This window comes from Lolium rigidum, chromosome 1 (assembly GCF_022539505.1).
Source record: "Lolium rigidum isolate FL_2022 chromosome 1, APGP_CSIRO_Lrig_0.1, whole genome shotgun sequence".
In the NCBI taxonomy this organism is placed as follows: domain Eukaryota; kingdom Viridiplantae; phylum Streptophyta; class Magnoliopsida; order Poales; family Poaceae; genus Lolium; species Lolium rigidum.
Window position 1 is genome coordinate 275033035 of NC_061508.1, and position 22160 is coordinate 275055194.

Sequence of the window (22160 nt, forward strand, 5' to 3'; positions counted from 1 at the left end):
GTTGACAATATCCATGAGATATACATGTTACAAGTTGAAAGCAACCGCTGAAACTTAATCTTCTTTTGTGTTGCTTCAATGCCTTTACTTTGAATTATTGCTTTATGAGTTAACTCTTATGCAAGACTTATTGATGCTTGTCTTGAAGTGCTATTCATGAAAAGTCTTTGCTTTATGATTCACTTGTTTACTCATGTCATATACATAGTTTTGATCGCTGCATTCACTACATATGCTTTACAAATAGTATGATCAAGATTATGATGGCATGTCACTCCAGAAATTATCTGTGTTATCGTTTTACCTGCTCGGGACGAGCAGAACTAAGCTTGGGGATGCTGATACGTCTCCGACGTATCGATAATTTCTTATGTTCCATGCCACATTATTGATGTTATCTACATGTTTTATGCACACTTTATGTCATATTCGTGCATTTTCCGGAACTAACCTATTAACAAGATGCCGAAGTGCCAGTTGCTATTTTCTGCTGTTTTTGGTTTCAGAAATCCTAGTAAGGAAATATTCTCGGAATTGGACGAAATCAAAGCCCAGGGGCCTATTTTTCCACGAAGCTTCCAGAAGTCCGAAGAAGAAACGAAGAGGGGCCACGGGGTGGCCAAACCCTAGGGCAGCGCGGCCCCACCCCTGGCCGCGCCGGCCTGTGGTTTGGGCCCCCCGTGCCGCCTCTTGACTTGCCCTTCCGCCTACTTAAAGCCTCCGTGACGAAACCCCCGCACCGAGAGCCACGATACGGAAAACCTTCCGGAGACGCCGCCAACGCCGATCCCATCTCGGGGGATCCAGAGATCACCTCCGGCACCCTGCCGGAGAGGGGAATCATCTCCCGGAGGACTCTACGCCTCCATGGTCGCCTCCGGAGTGATGTGTGAGTAGTCTACCCCTGGACTATGGGTCCATAGCAGTAGCTAGATGGTTGTCTTCTCCCCATTGTGCTATCATTGTCGGATCTTGTGAGCTGCCTAACATGATCAAGATCATCTATCTGTAATTCTATATGTTGCGTTTGTTGGGATCCAATGAATAGAGAATACTTGTTATGTTGATTATCAAAGTTAAATCTATGTGTTGTTTATGATCTTGCATGCTCTCCGTTACTAGTAGATGCTCTGGCCAAGTAGATGCTTGTAACTCCAAGAGGGAGTATTTATGCTCGATAGTGGGTTCATGCCTGCATTGACACCGGGACGATGTGACGAAAGTTCTAAGGTTGTGTTGTGATGTTGCCACTAGGGATAAAACATTGATGCTATGTCTAAGGATGTAGTTGTTGATTACATTACGCACCATACTTAATGCAATTGTCTCGTTGCTTTGCAACTTAATACTTGGAGGGGTTCGGATGATAACCCTGAAGGTGGACTTTTTAGGCATAGATGCGATTGGATGGCGGTCTATGTACTTTGTCGTAATGCCCAATTAAATCTCACTATACTCATCATGATATGTATGTGCATGGTCATGCTCTCTTTATTTGTCAATTGCCCAACCGTAATTTGTTCACCCAACATGCTCGTTTATCTTATGGGAGAGACACCTCTAGTGAACTGTGGACCCCGGTCCAATTCTCTTTACTCGAAATACAATCTATCTGCAATACTGTTCTACTGTTTTCTGCAAACAATCATCTTCCACACAATACGGTTAATCCTTTGTTACAGCAAGCCGGTGAGATTGACAACCTCACTTCGTTTCGTTGGGGCAAAGTACTTTGGTTGTGTTGTGCAGGTTCCACGTTGGCGCCGGAATCCCCGGTGTTGCGCCGCACTACATCCCGCCGCCATCAACCTTCAACGTGCTTCTTGGCTCCTCCTGGTTCGATAAACCTTGGTTTCTTTCTGAGGAAAAACTTGCTGCTGTGCGCATCATACCTTCCTCTTGGGGTTCCCAACGAACGTGTGAGTTACACGCCATCAGTGATCCACCAGCGACTCCAACCTGGGGGCCAGACGGGTAGCCAACGTCTTCGCCACCAACTTGGCGAAGATGTGGATGAGGCTAATCGGCCGGTAGTCACCCAAAGCTGCCGCATCAGGGCGCTTAGGCAGCAGGGTTAGAAGGGCCTGGTTAAGGCCCTGGAAACCGCGCCCGCACATCGTGTACATCTTGTCAAAGGCCGCCATGAAATCACCCTTGACCACGCTCCAGCATTTCTGCAGGAACTCAGCCGTGAAACCGTCCGGACCTGGCGCCTTGCCCGCCGGCAGTCGCCGAACCACCTCCCAAACCTCGTCCTCGGTGAATGCAACCTCGAGCTCGGATAGGTCCTCTGGGTGGGTTTCCAGGAAATCTAAGTCCAGCGAGTACAGCCTGTCAACCGAGGTGCCCAGCATGCCCTCAAAATGTGAGAAAGCCGCTTCGGCCATGGCCGCATGGTCAGAGATGACCGCGCCATCAACCTGCAGGCTGTGTATCACATTCTTCTGGCGCCTGTACGCAGCATGTTGGTGGAAGAAGGCCGTGTTGGCGTCCCCCTCCTTGAGCCAGGCAATCTTAGCCCGTTGTCGGGCCATAGTGCGCTCAGGGGAGGCCAGGCCCAGGTAGGCATGTTTGAGGTGGGCCCTGAGTCGACGTTCATCCGGAGACAAGCGTCGTGATTCCATGGCAACATCAAGCCTCATCACAACCTCCCGCGCTATCATCAGCTGCAGTTTGACACACCCCACCTTCTTATCGCTCCAGCTCAGCAGGCAGCGTGCCGTGCGCATTAGCTTGGCGGTGAGTCGCCGAAAGGGGTCTGTGTCCCCTTCGATAACATCCCAGGCGTTTCGCACAACCTCGTCGAACCCATCGAGCTTCAACCAGAAGCGCTCAAACTGAAAGCGCTTACGCCCAGCGGACTTAGTGGTGCAATCTAGAAGCAGGGTTCCCCTCACAGCGGGAAATACTTGTCTGCGCCTTCCACAACAAGTAATTGTTCCTTTTTTTTAGAGAGAGTAGCAGGTGATTGTTCCCGGTGAGCTTCTCTGCCACCTGGTGGCCGAGGGATGCACCGATTGCCAGACCAAATGCAGAATAGCTCAATGCTATTGCTTTATTTGTTGGACACGACTAACGAGCGGCCGCATGCCTGTTAGTTATTCTGAGCGGTCATACCAAAATGGAAAGTGCTCACACGTAAAGATGTGTACAGCTGTCAAAAAAGGTAGGCTAGCTGATATCACTTTGTTGTTTAAAAAAAGCTGTAACTTTTAAACCATGCGGCGAAATTACAATCCGTTTTCACTTTTAGAATCCGAACGACGAGAGCTTCGAAACTAGACCACATTTTCATATGTTTCGACGCAATTTTTTAACAAGCAACTTTGATGTACGACAGAGCAACTTTGTTGTGCGGGAAAACAATTTTGGTATGCGGCAAAGCAACTTTGGTGTGCAACAAAAACACTTGATTCACAATGATGGTAGGCTTCACAACAGCTGCAGCAACAACTCCTAATGTTACTCTACATGACACTAAAATTGCTCGGCCGAGTACCAAAGTTGCTCGCAGGACACTAAAAATTGCTCGGTCGGGCGCCAAAGTTGCTCTGCAGGGTTCAAAAACAGCGCGCCGGGCACCAAAGTTGCTCTGCAGGGCACTTAAGTTGCTTCGTCACACATTGAAATTGCTCCCATGACACCAAAATTATTGTCGGGCACCAAAAGTTGTGCCTTCGTGTACCAAAAGGTGTTCATGTTCGTTGCACACCAAAGTTGCTTTGTCGCACACCAAAGTTGTTTTCCTGCACAATAAAGTTGCTCTGTCGCGCATCAAAGTTGCTTGTTAAAAAATTTCGTCGAAACATATGAAAATGTGGTCTAGTTTTGAAGCTCTCATCGTGGAGATTTTAAAAGTGAAAACGAATTGTAATTTCATCGCACGGTTTAAAAGTTACAGTTTTTTAAAAAATGACACCTAACATTAACTAGCCTACTAGTGGGACGCAACAGCCTGTGGCCTAGTGTGTGTGCCCGGGACATCCATGTGGCACGCGCCCGCTCGTAAGATTTCAGGTTATTTGTTTGAGGACTAAGCTCTGGTACCATATATGAAGTTTGTTTGAGAATTAGGCTCTACCACATAGGAAAACAAAAATTGTTGGGTTAAAGCGTGATGCCCTTTCAGGTCTCTCCTTGCGTGTTATATAGCCAGTTGTCCAGCACCGGAAGGAGATTGCAACCAAATATAGTTACTACTTTATTTACAAGGAAATATTCTAGTCTAATCTAATCAAATACTGTTTAGATTTCCACCATTTTTATTTGATCTTTAACAACAAAATCCGGGAAGATACTAACTATTCTAACACATCGATCGAGCATTTATATGGATTCGCCTTCCCTCAGTAGGCGTGTGCGATACATGTCTCTGATCGCCAGTAACCCTCTCATAGCATCACCAATCTGCATGCGATCAGTTGGTAGTTCCTTTGAACATAATATCCCAATGTGCAGAACTGAAGTGATGCATGCAGTTCTTGTCTCTATGGCGCTCACAGATGCAGAAGTTATTTCTGCCCCTTCACCCAATGAGCTCAGATCCACCATGTTGCTGGCTTTGTCTCTCAGTGCTATCTCGACTTGCCTATGTAGGTTTAGATCTTGCTGAAACTCATCATCTGTTGGCCTTTTACCAGTGAACAACTGTAACAACAGTATACCATAGCTGTATGTATCACCATAGACGGAGACTTCATTTCCTTGACCGTACTCTGGAAGAGACACGTTTGTGATATTAGTTTCCGACGAGGAAGCATGTTCATCATGAACACGAAAAAGTGGAATTTGTTTCTCTAACACATGCCAAAGCATGCGTCATTATATATTAGAAGAAAACTGTCAAGAAGACCGGAGCAAACAGGTGGTAGCAGAGCTACAAGAAAAAATAAAAGAAAGGAAACAATACTATACAGGGCTAACTTTGTCAGACCTAGGGGCTCTCTCAGGGTTCAACATCGGGAAGTCTAGCGTGTGACAAAGTGGAATTTAGATGGAAATGACTTAAGTACTACTCCCTCCCTCCATAAATAAGTGACTCAACTTTGTCTAGATTCAGATGTATCTAGATGTATTTTAGTTATAGATACCTCCATATCTAGAAAAAAATTGAGACACTTATTTTAAGACAGATATATGAGATAACAATTTTGTCATCGGTAAGACAAATGATTACAAAATGGGAATTTCCTTGTGTAGTATACTCTGACTTTCTACAACTGCAAAGACAACCATAAATAGATAATTGGTGTGAATTAAACATCAGTTTCTTTATTGTAGCTCACTAGGCAAAGGTTGCAAAACAAATAAATTAGTATACAAAGATGAACAATAGTGGTTAATGGCAAACCTGGGGCAGCATATCCAATTGTTCCCCTTCTTGTAGCCCAACCACTTGATATCTCTGGGAGGCTAGTATCATCTTGATGCAAGAACCTTGCAAGTCCAAAGTCACCCACATGTGCAACTTTGTCATTATCGAGGAGAATATTGCTTGGCTTAAGATCACAATGAACTATTGGCACTGGCTTATAATGGTGAAGATATTCGAGTGCCGAAGCTACATCAATGGCAATATCTATCCTTAGGGAAAGACTGAGCACCCCCTCGCTTCCATCTTCCAGGAGATGGTTGTGTAGCCATTGTTCTAGGTTTCCATTTGGCAGAAACTCAAACACAAGAGCTTTGAAGTCGAGGCCCCTGAAATCAATACTTGAGCACACGGTCAATACCTTCACAAGATTTCGATGTCTGACGCATCTTAAGGTCTCACATTCTGCAGCAAAGCTTTGAGATGCCCCTCGCTGCTGGAGGTTGAGCACCTTCACAGCGACAATCAGTTCCTGATCGCCATTCCTCTTTGTTCCTTTGTACACTGAGCCAAAGCTTCCTGTGCCTAAGAGGTTCTCAGAAGCAAACCCACTTGTTGCTTTCACTAATTCAGCATATGTAACCCTCATACGTTTTCCGCCATGGAGTGATGGAACCGTTCTCATCTTTGCAAACTTGCTTCTCAAGTTCCTTTCCGCAAATAGTGCAAATAGTACTAGGACAATGCACAAAACTGTGCTGCCTATTGAGATGGACACGACAAGCTTGCGAGACCACTTCTTGGATGTATGATTTGAGCATGGAGGCAAGTTAAATTGGGGGATACCTCCACATAAGCCATAGTTCCCTTCAATCAAAGCTGCACTTGCGTTCAAAAATAATCCACGTTCTGGAACTTTACCTTCAAATTTGTTGAATGATATGTTTAGGGTAACAAGCCCATGCATGTCGCCGAGGAAGACAGGGATGTCCCCAGACAAGTTGTTTCTTGAAACATCAAGAACCAGAAGGCCTCTCAGCTGTGACATTGATGCTGGAATTGTGCCTTGAAATAGGTTTCCTTGCATAACAAGGTACTCCAAACTTGTGCACTGAGCTAGAGAGGCAGGAATTGAGCCAGATATCATGTTGTCAGACACATCAAGAGATCCAAGATTTACTAGATTACTAAGTTCTGGAGGAAATGCCCCAGTTAACATGTTGCCTTGGAGCTTCAAGGCAATAGACAATGTTGATATGAGGAAAATCTCTTTTGGTATTGGACCAACCAGCCGATTGACTGATAGGACTAGCGACTCTAAAGGACATCTTCTAAGGATGGATGGTATGGGGCCAGTAAGCAAATTTTGGCTGAGGTCGAGTTTATTTAATGCCGTGAGATTTCCGAGTGTTGGTGGAATTGGTCCAGATAAACTATTGTTTGACAAGTATAATAGACCCAGCATCCCAAGATTGCCAGTGGACTCAGGAATGTTTCCATGTAGGAAATTACCCTCCAAGGACAACTGTTGTAGGTTGACAAGGTTTCCAATTCCTTCAGGTATATTTCCCCTTATCATGTTGTTTCCCATGCCGAGACTTTGTAAGTATATGGAAAGATTTGCTATTGAGTTCGGTAGGACCCCTTCTAGTTCGTTGTAACTCACATCTAGGTACTGCAGCATACTACAGTTTGTCAAGCTAGAAATGAAGCCCCAATCAGCATCATTCCTTGCTTCTAGTTGAGCCTCTGAGAGAATAAGTCCTGATAATCTCTTCATGTTGGCTCCAAGACATCTTGGTATTACACCGGAAAGAAAGTTGTGGCCCAATTGAATAAGTTGAAGCATTGAAGCATTGCACAGAGACTCTGGGATGGACCACTGAAATTGATTATGATCTACGACAAGTTGCTGGAGTTCTGGAAACTTATTACCCAAGTCATTCGAAATGGAACCACTGAGGTTGTTGTAATTCATGACTAAAGTTCGGAGGGATGAAAGATTGTAAACCGAAGGTGGTATAGAACCCTGGAGCTGATTTGTGTTCAGATATAACTCAATGAGAGAGCTAAGTTTTCCAAAAGTGTGAGGGATTGAGCCTGTAAGACTATTAGATGTCAGAGAAAGGGTGTTGAGGAGGTTCAGATTTCCTAATGATTCAGGAATGCTACCAGTTAGGTCAGTGGCTTGGATATCAAGTAGTAGTAGAGACGAGAGGTTCCCCAGGGAAGGTGGAATCGACCCTGAGAGCTTGTTGTATGACAGAGACAAAAACTGCGATTTCTGGAGATCTCGGAGAGAAGCGGGAACATGACCTGTCAGACCATTCGAATGAAGATATAACACGGTTAAATTTGTAAGATTTCCAATACATGTTGGGATTTCTCCTACTATCTTGTTTGATTCCAGATAAAGACGGATAAGGCCTTTCAGGTTTCCAATCTCTACAGGGATATTTCCTGTAAGGTTGTTGTGTCCAAGATCAAGTACCTCAAGATTGTGCAGGGATGCCAACTCCCGGGGAACTGAGCCCTTCAGCACATTGTTCCTTAGTTCTATAACCCGAAGGTTTGACAAGACACCAAGCGCAGAAGGTATCACCTTTTGGAGGTTGTTGTCGCTGAGGCAAAATACTTGAAGATGCACACACGAGGCCAGTGTTGGCGGGATATTCCCGCCGATGGAGTTGCTGCTGAGGTTCATATGCTCAAGTCCTACAAGTTGTCCAATTTCTGATGGTATGATGCCATAAAAGCGGTTCTCTTGAAGGCCCAACCGCCTGAGGTAAGTTAGATTACCTATGGAAGATGCAATAGTGCCAAGAAGGTTGAGCCCACGGAGATGTAGTGCAACGACACGGCCACGGCGGTGGCCACGCATGCCACAGGCCACTCCGTGCCATCGGCACATAGGGATCGACTGGTTTCCCCATGAACTCAGAGCTTGGAGTGGATCTCTTTTGATTGAAGACTTAAATGACATGAGCGCTTGGTGGTCAGTGCCGCTTGTTGTGGCAGTTTCAGCTGGGTAAAAGGTGGCTAAATGCATGGGGCTGGCTGAACATGGGAGACAAACGGAAGCAAACGCAAAAAACCTCATGACTACCAAAATCAACATGTTTAAGCAACAATTGCAAAGGCTTGTTTGAAAGCTGAAAACTGCTTGTGCTTGTAAGTGATCCTTTCCTTTTGTTACGAGGAACTTATTTATAGTTATTTGACGCAAGTTACACGGTATCATCAGTGGAAGTGAATTATGACAATGCCATTACATTGAACCGCTTTATGTATTTAACCTTCCTGTTATGTACTTTTGTGTTCTACCGACTAAAAGCTAACTATCTTTATGAAGTGGTGCAAGACAGATGCTTAGACATGACGTTATCGTATTTGTCATTTCTAGTGTCATACGATTTACATTAATGACAATATCAAAGCACTAGTTTTGAGAGGACCAGAGTGTAGAGACAAGACCAGCACACTATCTGTTTGAGAGGATCAATCGAGTGCGAAGACAAGACCAAAACAGTAGTATCAGTTTGAGAGGTGTAGAGAACTCGTTGAGTGCAAAGCACAAAGCAATATAATTAACTATGTCACAAACACTACTTGATTTTTTACTTGGACATTATCGTGCAACACTAATATAGTGGATTTCAGGAATGCGCAATGCAGGTTTGTAGACTAGATTGGTCGTATGCTGATTTCAGTGGGCTAATATGTAAGATTAATGACCGTTTTTTCAGCCTTTTGGTTCTAGGTCGTAGCAGCTCAGGCTAAACAGAAGTGGAAATGTGTGGTGTTTTGGTGGCCAGCCCACCTCTGATTTCCTCGGGTGGAAATAAGATAAGGCAACAAAGCACGGAAATCTAGATACAATGATTCAAAACACCATAATCAACTCGCACAAACAACACTCTACCATCATGCTACGTGGCTGGCTGTGGAGTAGCTATAGCACTCGTGGCAGAAGTATCCCACAATGCGAGCAATTCATCTGAAGAGAGCAGGAAAACTATGTTTAGAGACTTCTCTAGCTTCCCTCTGCTCTGTGTCTAGGAATAATTCATTTGTTTCTATCAAAAGGAGGCCTTTAAGCCTGGCTTATTATAGAAAGCGAAGGCCCACCCAAGCAAACCAGAACTACAAGCTTGTTTCCTGACGGAGGTAAAAGACGTTGATGGATGATCAATCAAGCAAATGCTCAACAACGTCTGAACAGGCCACGGCTTATACATGGAGAGGTGCCTTTCGTCTAAACAAACCATTACAGACTAATATAATAATTGAGCGGTTATGGCATGCAATTTCTACAGTTGATTAGTTACCAACAAAAACCTCTAATCAATGGTCACAAAGTTAACAGTAAAATGACAGTTTGCTGAGACAGGTGCTGTTACAGTTTGGATCATCTATATGTTCTAATATAGCAAGGTTGTGCTCCTGGGTTTGGTTGATCTGAGAAATCTGTGGTTCTTTGACACATTTCTGTGGCGGTCGGGGTCTGATTTCGGGGTGCGGAGTGCTCCTTCACACAAGTTTTCAGAGCAAATCTTCCTGATTGAAGCTCTAACCATTGGGGAAGAATGCGTGATATCTGCAGCTGCTTGATCATGACTGATCAGGTGCTTCATTGTTGCACCGGCTGTGCAGTTTGAGCTCAGATGCACCCGCCTCGCCTTGCACCCACCCTTCTTCATCTGCTGTGAACATACTAGGGATTTTTCTTCTTTTTAAATAGAAGGCCCTCCGGCCCAGCTTTATATATAAAGCCACACACATGATAAGGTTCGATACAACTCCACACCTCACACATAACAGTTATCCGATGTTCTTAGACACGCCCACACATACAGCTCCCCGCAGTACATAACAAGACACAGCACACACATCCCGGATCCCTCGCATGCCCAAAGTCGTCGTAGATGATCAGGGTTGTGATGTCGTCCTCATGTCGCGTCAGACCGCGTCCGCGCGTAGAGCCTCCTGACGCCGCCCACCGCCAAGTCCAGCAAGTCCCTGTCCCTCGGTCTGACCAGAACCCTCCAACACTGCATATGTAAAGATAGTTGGTAGAAGATGTCAGCCGGGTTGCCGATAAGCTTTCCCTCAATGGCTAGCTTATTACGTATGTTCCAAAGCGTCCAGCATTGAGCCGCAAAGGTGAACCACGCTAGCCTACGGAGGGGGTTAGACAAGCCCTGAGAAAGTGCAATGAAGTCCCCAGCCCCTGCCGGGTTCCAGTCGCACGAAAGAAGCTCCCTCACCCCAGCCCACATAAGTCTTGCTAATGGGCAGGTGAAGAAGATGTGGTTGCAGTCCTCCCAGGCCCCGCAAAGCGCACACATCCCATTGGAAGGGCCATGCCGCTTAAGAAGCTGCTCCCCCGAGGGCAGCCGCCCCCGGATCAATTGCCAGAGGAACACCTTAATCTTTGGTGGTACTCTGGTTCTCCACACATCTTTGAACGATGCGGTCGCCGCCCCTTGCGCCAACCTAGCATAAATAGAGCTAGTGGAGTAGATACCGGACGGCTCCAAGGCCCAAGAGATCTCGTCATCATCCGTGCTTAAAGGAAGTCCCCGTACCTCCCCGCACAAGTTGTCCCATTCCACAGCTTCGGCGAGACCAAATTGTCGCCCGAAGCGTAGGCGCCATTCCCCTGGCACCCCATCGAGCACCCTTGCTCCATGAACGGTGATGAAAGGCGACTCACAGCAGCTAAAGAGTCCGGGGAATCTCGCCCTAAGTGGTCCGCTGCCCGTCCACCGCTCGGTCCGAAGTAGGTTCTTCTCCCGTTCCGAACCCGATGTTTTGCCCCCAGTTTGAAGTGCCATTTGACCTTTTGTATCGCATTCCAGAACTGGGAGCCATGGGTCGGAACCTCTCCCGCATAGAGATCCCTGCCCCGCAGGTACTTTGCCCTGATCAGGTCTGCCCAAAGACCTTCCGCTCCTTGGTAGAGCTTCCAAATCCATTTCACCATTAGGGCGATATTCATGGATTTAGTGTTCATCACCCCTAGGCCCCCCAGCACCTTGGGTTTACACACCGTGGCCCAGTCCACCATGTGGTACTTACGTTTATCTCCCACGCCCTCCCAAAAGAAGCGTGAGCGCGGTCTATCCATAGCCTTGTGCGTGCCGTCATGGAGCAGGTACATGCTCATAGCGAACAAAGGCAGGCTAGACAAGCAGGAGTTGGTCAGTTCCAGGCGCCCCGCCGCCCCAAGGTACAACCCCTGCCAAGGTTCAACCCTATGAGCCACAATCTCGGGGAGGAAACCCCAGTCCGCTACCCTAAGCGGTCGATCACTAATAGGCAATCCCAGATATTTAATCGGAAACTTGCCCAGGCGACAATTGAGGAGGTTGGCCACCCGTTGTTGAGCCGTCCTGGAGACCCCCATGACCACCACCTCGCTCTTGTCGAAATTGATCTTCAGACCCGACATGTTCTCAAAGCATAGGAGCAGGGCCTTCAGATTCGCAATACCCACCCCTGTGGGTTCCACCAAGATCATGGTGTCATCTGCGTACTGCAGTTGAGTCACCCCCCCTGGGATGAGGTGTGGAACCAGTCCCCTGACATGGCCAGCGGAATTAGCCTTGGCAATGATCGCTGCCAGGCCATCCACCAGGAAATCAAAGAGAATCGGCGAGAGTGGGTCTCCCTGTCTCACTCCGCGCTTGTTCCTGAAGAAATGCCCTATTTCCCCGTTAACATTAATCGCAGTTTGGCCACCCCTGACCAACTGCAACAAACGGTGGACCATCATCGCGGAGAACCCCTTTCTCGAAGAATCTCCTGCAGTAAAGTCCCAATTTACCCCGTCGTAAGCCTTCTCAAAGTCAAGCTTCAGGAGCAAACCCTTTTGCTTCCCGACGTGTAGCTCGTGCACAATCTCATGTAAGGCCGTGGCCCCTCGTGCAAGCAGCGCCCTCTAATGAAAGCGGATTGACATCGATCTATAACTCTATGCGCCACCGGAGCTAATCTAGTCGCGTACGCCTTAGCCACAAACTTAAAGATAACATTGATGAGCGTGATAGGTCTGAACTGTCTGATGTTCTCAGCCCCTCTAACTTTGGGAATCAGGGTGATAATCCCGTAGTTAAGGCGCGCCACGTCGACCCTCCCTAGGGCGAAGTCGTTGAGGATCTGCAGGATCGGTCCTCGAAGTGTTCCCCAGAACTTCATGAAGAAAAGCACCGGGAGGCCGTCTGGGCCCGGCGCCGAGTCCTGCTTCATGCCCGCTAGCACCTCGTCCAGCTCCTCCGCAGTAAAAGTCAGTTCGAGGTCATGATTCTCCTCCGGAGACACCTTTTGGTTCCCATCCCAAAGGTGCGGGCCCAGGGCAAACCTCCTGGTCTCTCCCTCCGAGCCCATAAGCCCCTGGTAGAACAAATAGATGTGTTCCATGAGCTCCCGCTGCTCATGGATCTCCCCATGGTCCGTGGACAGCCTAGGGATCGAGCACTTCCGCCGGCGCCCATTCGCAATGGCATGGAAGTACGCCGTGCACGAGTCCCCTTTGAGCGTCCATTGGACCCGACTACGTTGGCGCCAGTACTCCTCGTCTGCCCTGTCTAAGGCCGAAAGTTGGTCTTCAAGGTGATACCTAAGCGCCCACCCCTCCTCATCAAGGCCTGTGGCATCGGCCACCCTATCCAGCTGGGTGACCTGTAGGAGTAGGTTTTCCCTAAAATCCCTCTTCTCCTTGCCCAGGTTGGCCCCCCACCCCTTGAGGAATTGCCGAGTGTTACGGGCCACACACTGCCAAAGCTCTATGTAGCACCTATGTGGGCCCAGCCCCGAGATGAAGGTGTCCAGCTTTGCCTTAAGGAGGTCCCCAAACCCCGGAACACCAAACCACCAGGTCTGGAAGAAAAACCTCGGCGGCACTCTCCTTGTCTCTTCACCCGAAGACAGAAGGAGCGGTGTATGGTCTGAACCAATCCTTGTGATCGCGGTGAGCGAGCACAGAGGAAACGCCGCCTCCCAGGCCGGCGCAACCAGCACCCGGTCAAGGACACACCTAGTCGGCCTAAGGCGCTTGTTGGTCCAAGTGAAGCGAGCCCCTGTCCGCTCTAACTCCCGGAGTGCCATAGCCGCTATGGCCTCGTTAAACCGTCTCACCCGCGACCAGTTGATGTTATCATTATTTTTCTCATCAGCTGTCCGAATGAGGTTGAAGTCCCCTCCGATCACTACCGGGTACTCGCACCCTGCCACCGCCTGGGTGAGCTCTCCCAGAAACTCCTCCGTGCGGCGATGATCCGCCGGCCCATACACAAGGAAGAAGCACCACTTCATGTTGTTCTTCCGTTGTAGTATGGTGGCCGAAATGAAGAAGGTCCCCTGCCTCCAAGCACCAACATCAAAACATTCATCGCGAAAACCTAGAAGCATTCCCCGGAGTGGCCCTCCGCCGGCACCCGGTCCTGTGCGAACTGACCGCCAAACTCCATGCTTCGCAGCTCAGCCGCCGAAAAATCGGCTTTGATGGTCTCTTGTAGCCCAATAATATCCACCCTGTCTCCCCTGATGTATGATTTGAGCTGAGTCCGGCGCCCCTGCTCACCGAACCCTCGAATATTATAGATCAGGGCCTTCATTTGCCGCTCTTCCCTTTACCCCTCCCCTTACGCATAGTCAGAGTGGACCGCCTCCCTCTCTTGCGTGCGGGTCTGGTACCCGAGCGAATGGCCTCCCTGGCCTCAGCGTCCGACCCCTCCGATGCACAATCCGCCGACCGAGCGATGGGCGTTGACGGGCACCGGTCGCCGTCCTGGACCGGGCCGTCCACGGCATCCGGGGCCGCCGCCTCCCCGGCAGCGGCCCGAACCCCATCCACGTCCACTTGAGCCTCCCTGGCAGCAAGCTCCCTAGCTTGGCACGCCGCCACCCTGGCAAGCGCCGCTTGGGCCTCCTCCTTTGCGCGGAGTAACGAGATGGCCTCCATCGGTGTCCCCGCCGATGGAACAAACAGAATGCAACTATCGGCAAGCACCGCACCAATCTGCTGATCGGATCTAGCATCAAGAATAGAGAAATCATCCGGGTCCGTACCTGCCGTGGCCGGGTCGAGGTTGCGCTCCGCCGCCAGCTTCTGGGCCTTCTCCATGGCCGAGGCCGCCGCCGCACCGCCGTGACGGCTGCTCTTCCTGATCGCCGAGGCCGGTGCCTTTTTCTTCTTTTGAACTATGAATTGACTTGACAAACATTTTTTCTTTCTTTTTTCTTCATATGTTTGGGGTGCACTGCTCAGTCAGAACATATGAACTTGGCTTGAGTGCCTTAGATATGCGATTGCAGTTGGTGACAGGTAATAGGAAGACCATGCAGACATGCATCTAGTGCATTCCATCAAAGGAATGAACTGCCAGAAAATCATGCTTTGCTTTGCTTCAAGGAGGCAGCTTATCTCCGTTTAGCTAATTAAGGCTAGATGCTCGTCATGCTCTCCAGGTAAAATGATATTCTTAAGCACAGCCTCATCTTCTGCTCATGAACATCATGGGAGAGAACAACCTGGCTGAACACATTCAAATAAGAAAACCTGCTGTAGAATGAAGTAGCTCAGTTTTAGAGGATACACAGGATGTAAAAAAAAAGTTAGGTGCGCAACATAACAAATAATGAAAGTAGCAGAATGAATTCAAACTTTGCAACAACATAGCTTGACTAAGCACAAATACTAAATTTGTCCACACTTCTCTAACGATGCTACATAGTTGGTATATATATCACAAGGTTCTAGGACACCAGAACTTCAAAACAATAGACAGAAGATGCCTATGAAGTTTGGATAGAACATCAAATGAGATAACAACATCAATTCCTACATGGCAATCCCAATATCAGCGTCAACATTCAAAAGGATCAGCTACAGACAAATCCCGCGCATGATTGATATCTTCTAGTTTGCGGTGATATGTATCATTTGTGAATTCAAACCGAGCATCTCTGGAAGCCCTCTTCTCCAGCTGAAGCAAACTCCGCTGCCTTGCAATGAAGTTGTTACTGCAGCCGCCTCGAACCTTAAATCTAAGTAACTCTAGCATTTTAGCATGCAATACAAAGAACATGGCAAAGTTAACATCTCCCAAGACGCCTCGATAGTTTTTCAACACTACTGTCTTGAGGCGGAGGTCAAGGCTTCTGATGTGACTCTTGTGCTTACGACGCCACGAAATATTGTATGGGGCAACATCTTGCTGAAAACAGAAAGACATATAAGTTAGCAATATAAATAGTAGCTTAGCAGTTAACACTACAAACCAAAAATGTACAGTTACCTTAATGTACAACTTCTCCAAGCAGGGGAAGCAACTCATGAAACTAAGAACCGTTTCGACGCTATTATAATAAACATAGATAGATAAAGTCTTGATAGTGTGTAACGTTGTTGGGAACACAGCACACAGTCCCTTTTATCAAGAATGAAACAATATGTCAGACCTTATATAAATGAAGATAGTATGATATTTGTATACTCACAAAAAGGAAGGCTATAATGCTATAAACCTTGTGAAGTCAAGAAAGAAACGGAGCTACCTGAAAGTGAATAGGCCTTTTATAAGAAAGGCAGCCCATGATCTCCAGGTTTGGCGCTGAGATTACTGAGATATCCAATCCCTCTTCTAAATCAAGTCGGAGCAATCTTTCAAGATAAGGGGCATCCTCAATGATGATTTTCGGTTGTCGTCCAGGCCTGACACGCACGCCAATGGCTCTAAGGCTCGGGGAGCAGATCCGGACGCATTTGAAGCCAGTGCTTCTGTTAAGAAGCATGGATTCCAGGACGGGGCAGCCAGCGATGACGCGGTGCAGAGAGCCTTCCGAGATGCTGACCTCTTCGAGCGTGAGCTGCTTGAGCTGGGGGAAGTGAAGCGTCTCGAAGATGCCGTCGGAGAGGCGGCATTGGCTGATTGTGGCTACACAGAGGCTGGAGGAGTGACGGAAGGTGGACGCCGCCACCGCCGGCAGTATTGGTAGATGGTTAGCGGCGCGGCAGAACTCGAGCTCTTGAAAGTTGCTGAGGGCAGGGGACCGGAGCCATGCATCCACGGTGGCGGGGTGGTGACAGAGGTGGTTCGCAGAGATGCGCAAGCGGCGGCCGGAGCCAGTGTGGGCGGAGAGGATCTGGGCGATGAGGGCAATCAGAAGGTCCCCTTCGGCTGGGAGGTCGTCGTAGTCGAGATTGAGAGGAGCGGAGCGCCAGAGGTGGCGCCACCGGGAGGCGAGGGTTTGGGTGCGGGCGCCCTCCCTGGTAGGGAGGAGGGAGATGATGTCGCCGAGGACGGCGTCGGGGAGTGTGCTGATGTAGTCGACACCTTCCTCTGCTCCTTCGGCTCCGGGCGGTGGTGGTTGGGTGCGGGAATCTGGCACCTCCATGACCGCCGCCGGCGGCAGCTCACGGCTCGAGATTTCCTCCGGTTCGCTGCTTCCGGGTCGCCCCGATTTCCTCTTCTTGGAGGGAGGTGCCGCCTCCGCCATCTTCATGGGCGGTGGTTGCGCAGCGCGGGGGACGCTGGCTCACCGGCGCCGCCGCCGGAATCTTTGGAACATTTTTATAGAGCAGCTTCTAAGGTTAGGGGTTGTGATGTGGTGAGCATGCCGCCTATACCTGAGCATTTCTCGGGCCGGGCCGACCAAAGCTCGACGTGAAAAATCTCGGCCCAGGCCCGGCCCGGCCCGACGGTTGGGCCGGAAAACTTGGCCCAAGCCCGGCCCATCACAAGAAAAACCTGCCGGGTCTCAGGCTGGGCCGCTTCACTAAATTGAGTAAAATCAAGGACTAGGCCCGGCCCGGCCCAGCCATCGGGCCAAAAACATGCCCAGACTCGGCCTGGAGGCATGGTCGGGTCGGGCTTGGTCCGAGAATTTTGGGTCGGGCCAGGACGGGCCGACCGGGCCGGGCTGCCCATGGCCAGGTCTAATGCCGCCGAAGTCAATGGGTCAGGCTGCTTCTCTTCTTAATATTTTTTTATTTCTGTTTCTTTTTTTTGTTGTTATTTTTCGAGCATGTTCCTCAAAATGCAATTAGTATTCTTTTTACAGTCAATATCACATATATTTATAGTAACAGTTAGTATATGATAATAAGACATGAGGTGACTTCAACTATTACAACATAAAATCTAAAACAACTAACAAATCTTCAAAGTTTACAAACTCTTCTCCCATAAGGCAATTTTGTATTTTCCTGGAGGCATCCCAAGATAGATACCATGAAGGCCAAGGTTACGCGCGCAACCATTGAAGTATGCCAGAGAAAAGCAATCGAACAACCAGGTAGACGTTGCCGGGGAATCGAGAGTACGAATAACCGTTGTTGAGGAAGTAGCAGCCGGGACAAATATTGCGAGGACATACATCCTTGCGGCGACCATGAGAAAATACACTAGATCGATCCAGCGAAGCAAGATTTGAAGAACCATACCTACATAAATTTGATCTTTCAACACCATTATAGATGCCATGAGGACGATCTCGTCATCGAAAATAGGCCAAAGACCAACTATTGTAGATCATGTCATCTTCATTGATTTATATAAATCATGTCAAACACCATCGACAAGAGTACTAACACCAATATGCTGAGGACAAGCAACCGCACAGTCTAGGTTGCCAGGGAAAAGAAACTGAACAGTCTGGTCGATGTTGTCGGGGAGCCGAGAGTATGAATCACCATTGTCGAGGACGTAGCAGTCGGGCCAAATATTGCGAGGACATATATCATCGCGGCGACAGTGAGAAAACATACTACATTGATAAGACTTAGCAAGATCTAAAGAACCATATCTACATAAATTTAATCTTTCAACACCATCATTATTGATGATCTCGTCGTCAAAAAATAGGCTGAAGACCAATTATTGTAGATCATATCATCTCCATTGATTTGGAAATCAGAAGAAAACGACTAAATAAGATCATAACCTAATTTTACGAAAAATACTACTACCTCTGTCTACAAAAGGATGTCTTAGATTTGTCTAAATTTGAATATATGTAGTGGATTTATCTAAATTTGAATATATGTAGTGTCATACATCCAAATTTAGACAAATTTAAGACATCATTTTATAGATGGAGGAAGTATTTTTATTGAAACCTCCACTCATTGATTGGATTCCGCACCCCTCTTGGCAACGGAAAGAGACCGAAGGAGAAGAAACCAATCTATGAGAGCATCTCCAGCCGCGTCCTCCAAAGCGTCCCCAAACGGCGCTGGATTGAGCGTTTGGGGGACGTGTTTTGTTCGTGCCGCCTTTGGGGGACGTCGCTCCCCAGCCGCGTCCCCCAAACGCCGGCCCCAAACATTTAAAATACTTCTTTTTAACACAGAACCATTTATCAAATATAGCATATGAATAAAAATGTTTGCGAGGATTGTTTTCAAATTAAATCACAACAAACAATAAAACAAGTAAACAAAAATAATAAATAGGGCTAGATGCTACATCAAGGTGCCACGGTATTTCCTTTGATCCTACACAAATGCTCAACGAGATCAGCTTGAAGTTGATCATGAACATTGCTGTCACGGATCTCTCGCGTGCATGACGAGAAAATCAGCAAAATCTCGCGAGCAACTCATGATCAACCTCCGCAAGAGGGTCTTGACACTCATAGGGACCAACATGTGACCTAGCATGATTCTTGCGGTCATCCTCGATGATCATGTTGTGCATGATCACACAAGCCTGCATCACCTCCCACATTTGGTCGTGAGACCAGGTGATACGTCTCAAACGTATCTATAATTTCTTATGTTCCATGCTACTTTTATGATGATACTCACATGTTTTATACACATTATATGTCATTATTATGCATTTTCCGGCACTAACCTATTGACGAGATGCCGAAGAGCCAGTTGCTGTTTTCTGCTGTTTTTGGTTTCAGAAATCCTAGTAAGGAAATATTCTCGGAATTGGACGAAATCAACGCCCAGGGTCTTATTTTTCCACGAAGCTTCCAGAAGACCGAAAGGATCAAGAAGTGGGGCCACGAGGCGACGACACGCCTGGGCGGCGCGGCCTGGGCCCTGGCCGCGCGGCCCGGTTGTGTGGGTCCCTCGTGACGGCCCCTGACCTACCCTTCCGCCTACATATAGTCTTCGTCGCGAAACCCGCAGTACCGAGAGCCACGATACGGAAAACCTTCCAGAGACGCAGCCGCCGCCAATACCATCTCGGGGGATTCAGGAGATCGCCTCCGGCACCCTGCCGGAGAGGGGAATCATCTCCCGGAGGTCTCTTCATCGCCATGATCGCCTCCGGATCGATGTGTGAGTAGTTCACCCCTGGACTATGGGTCCATAGCAGTAGCTAGATGGTCGTCTTCTCCTCATTGTGCTATCATGTTAGATCTTGTGAGCTGCCTATCATGATCAAGATCATCTATTTGTAATCCTACATGTTGTGTTTGTTGGGATCCGATGAATATTGAATACTATGTCAAGTTGATTATCAATCTATCATATATGTTGTTTATATTCTTGCATGCTCTCCGTTGCTATCGAACCAGTAGGAGTCAAGAATCACGTTGAAGGTTGATGGCGGAGGAGTGTAGTGCGGCGCAACACCAGGGATTCCGGCGCCAACGTGGAACCTGCACAACACAATCACAGAACTTTGCCCCAACGTAACTGCGAGGTTGTCAATCTCACCGGCTTGCTGTAAACAAAGGATTAGATGTATAGTGTGGATGATGCTGTTTGTTTACGAAGAACAAGAAAGAACAATTGCGTAGATTGTATTTCGGATGTAAAGAATAGGACCGGGGTCCACAGTTCACTAGTGGTGTCTCTCCCATAAGATAGCAGATGTTGGGTGAACAAATTACAGCTTGGGCAATTGACAAATAAAGAAGGCATAACAATGCACATACATATATCATGATGAGTACTATGAGATTTAATCGTAGCATTACGACAAAGTACATAGACCGCCATCCAAAGCATGCATCTATGCCTAAAAAGTCCACCTTCAGAGTTATCATCCGAACCCCTCCAGTATTAAGTTGTAAACAACGGACAATTGCATTAAGTATGGTGCGTAATGTAATCAACACAAATATCCTTAGACAAAACATCGATGTTTTATCCCTAGTGGCAACAAAGACATCCACAACCTTAGAACTTTCACATCACTGTCCCAGCATTTAATGGAGGCATGAACCCACTATCGAGCATAAATACTCCCTCTTGGAGTCACAAGTATCAACTTGGCCAGAGCCTCTACTAGCAACGGAGAGCATGCAAGAACATAAATAACATATATGATAGATTGATAATCAACTTGACATAGTATTCAATATTCATCGGATCCCAACAAACACAACATGAAGGATTACAAATATACGATCTTGATCATGATAGGCAGCTCACAAGATCGAACATGATAGCACAATGAGGAGAAGACGACCATCTAGCTACTGCTATGGACCCATGGTCCAGGGGTAAACTACTCACACATCAATCCGGAGGCGATCATGGCGATGAAGAGACCTCCGGGAGATGATTCCCCTCTCCGGCAGGGTGCCGGAGGCGATCTCCTGAATCCCCCGAGATGGGATTGCGCGAGGCGGCGTCTCCGGAAGGTTTTCCGTATCGTGGCTCCCGTGCATCGGGGTTTCGCGACGGAGGCTTTAAGTAGGCTGAAGGGCGGAGTCGGGAGAGTCACGAGGGCCCCACACGCTAGGGCCGCGCGGGCCCCTTCTAGGCCGCGCCGCCCTAGTGTGGCGGCGCCCGTGGCCCCACTTCGTCTCCCCTCCGGTCTTCTGGAAGCTTCGTGGAAAAATAGGCCCCCGGGCGTTAATTTCGTCCAATTCCGAGAATATTTCCTTTGTAGGATTTCGAAACCAAAAACAGCGAGAAAACAAGAATCGGCTCTTCGGCATCTCGTCAATAGGTTAGTGCCGGAAAATGCTTAAATATGACATATAATGTGTATAAAACATGTGAGTATCATCATAAAAGTAGCATGGAACATAAGGAATTATAGATACGTTTGGGACGTATCAAGCATCCCCAAGCTTAGTTCCTACTCGCCCTCGAGTAGGTAAACGATAACAAAGATAATTTCTGAAGTGACATGCTATCATAATCTTGATCATACTATTGTAAAGCATATGAGATGAATGCAGCGATTCGAAGCAATGATGAAGATAATGAGTAAACAAATGAATCATATAACAAAGACTTTTCATGAATAATACTTTCAAGACAAGCATCAATAAGACTTGCATAACAGTTAACTCATAAAGCAATAAGTTCTTAGTAAAGGCGTTGAAGCAACACAAAGGAAGATATAAGTTTCAGCGGTTGCTTTCAACTTGTAACATGTATATCTCATGGATAATTGTCAACACAAAATAATATAACAGGTGCAATAGGTAAACATGTAAGAATCAATGCACACAGTTGATACAAGTGTTTGCTTCTGGGATAGAAAGAATAGGCAAACTGACTCAACAATAAAGTAAAAGATAGGCCCTTCGCAGAGGGAAGCATTGATTACTATATTTGTGCTAGAGCTTTTCATTTTGAAAACAAGAAACAATTTTGTCAACGGTAGTAATAAAGCATATGTGTTATGTATAAGATATCCTATAAGTTGCAAGCCTCATGCATAGTATACTAATAGTGCTCGCACCTTGTCCTAATTAGCTTGGGTTAACACGGATTATCATTGCATAACATATGTTTCAACCAAGTGGCACAAAGGGGTACCTCTATGCCGCCTGTACAAGGGTCTAAGGAGAAGGTGCGCATTGGATTTCTCGCTTTTGATCATTCTCAACTTAGACACCCATACCGGGACAACATAGACAA

General features: G+C 47.5%; 2 protein-coding genes across 2 annotated transcripts; both read right to left on the reverse strand.

Moving 5' to 3' along the window:
• Positions 1-4326: 4326 nt before the first annotated feature.
• Positions 4327-8429, reverse strand: LOC124683734 (LRR receptor-like serine/threonine-protein kinase EFR). Its single transcript, XM_047218192.1, has 2 exons — positions 5301-8429; positions 4327-4746 (listed from the first exon to the last, which is right to left on the reverse strand). Exons 1-2 carry the CDS (start codon positions 8427-8429, stop codon positions 4327-4329), a joined length of 3549 nt encoding a protein of 1182 aa, XP_047074148.1.
• Positions 8430-14929: 6500 nt separating this feature from the next.
• On the reverse strand, positions 14930-16951 carry LOC124659037 (F-box/LRR-repeat protein At2g29930-like). The gene is made up of 4 exons (XM_047197004.1): positions 16944-16951; positions 15872-16847; positions 15613-15744; positions 14930-15531 (listed from the first exon to the last, which is right to left on the reverse strand). Exons 1-4 carry the CDS (start codon positions 16949-16951, stop codon positions 15181-15183), a joined length of 1467 nt encoding a protein of 488 aa, XP_047052960.1. The 3' UTR covers positions 14930-15180.
• Between the last annotated feature and the right edge of the window lie 5209 nt (positions 16952-22160).

Excerpts from the sequence above, each read along its gene's own strand:
- LOC124659037 (XM_047197004.1), bottom strand. Across the intron at positions 15,745-15,871 it reads AAAGGCCTATTCACTTTCAG|GGACTGTGTGCTGTGTTCCC; the intron begins GTAGCTCCGTTT and ends TCTTGATAAAAG. Across the intron at positions 15,532-15,612 it reads TGGAGAAGTTGTACATTAAG|CAAGATGTTGCCCCATACAA; the intron begins GTAACTGTACAT and ends TTCTGTTTTCAG.
- LOC124683734 (XM_047218192.1), bottom strand. The coding sequence starts at position 8,429 with ATGTTGATTTTGGTAGTCATGAGGTTTTTTGCGTTTGCTTCCGTTTGT. Across the intron at positions 4,747-5,300 it reads GTATACTAATTTATTTGTTT|GAAACTAATATCACAAACGT; the intron begins TGCAACCTTTGC and ends GCTTCCTCGTCG.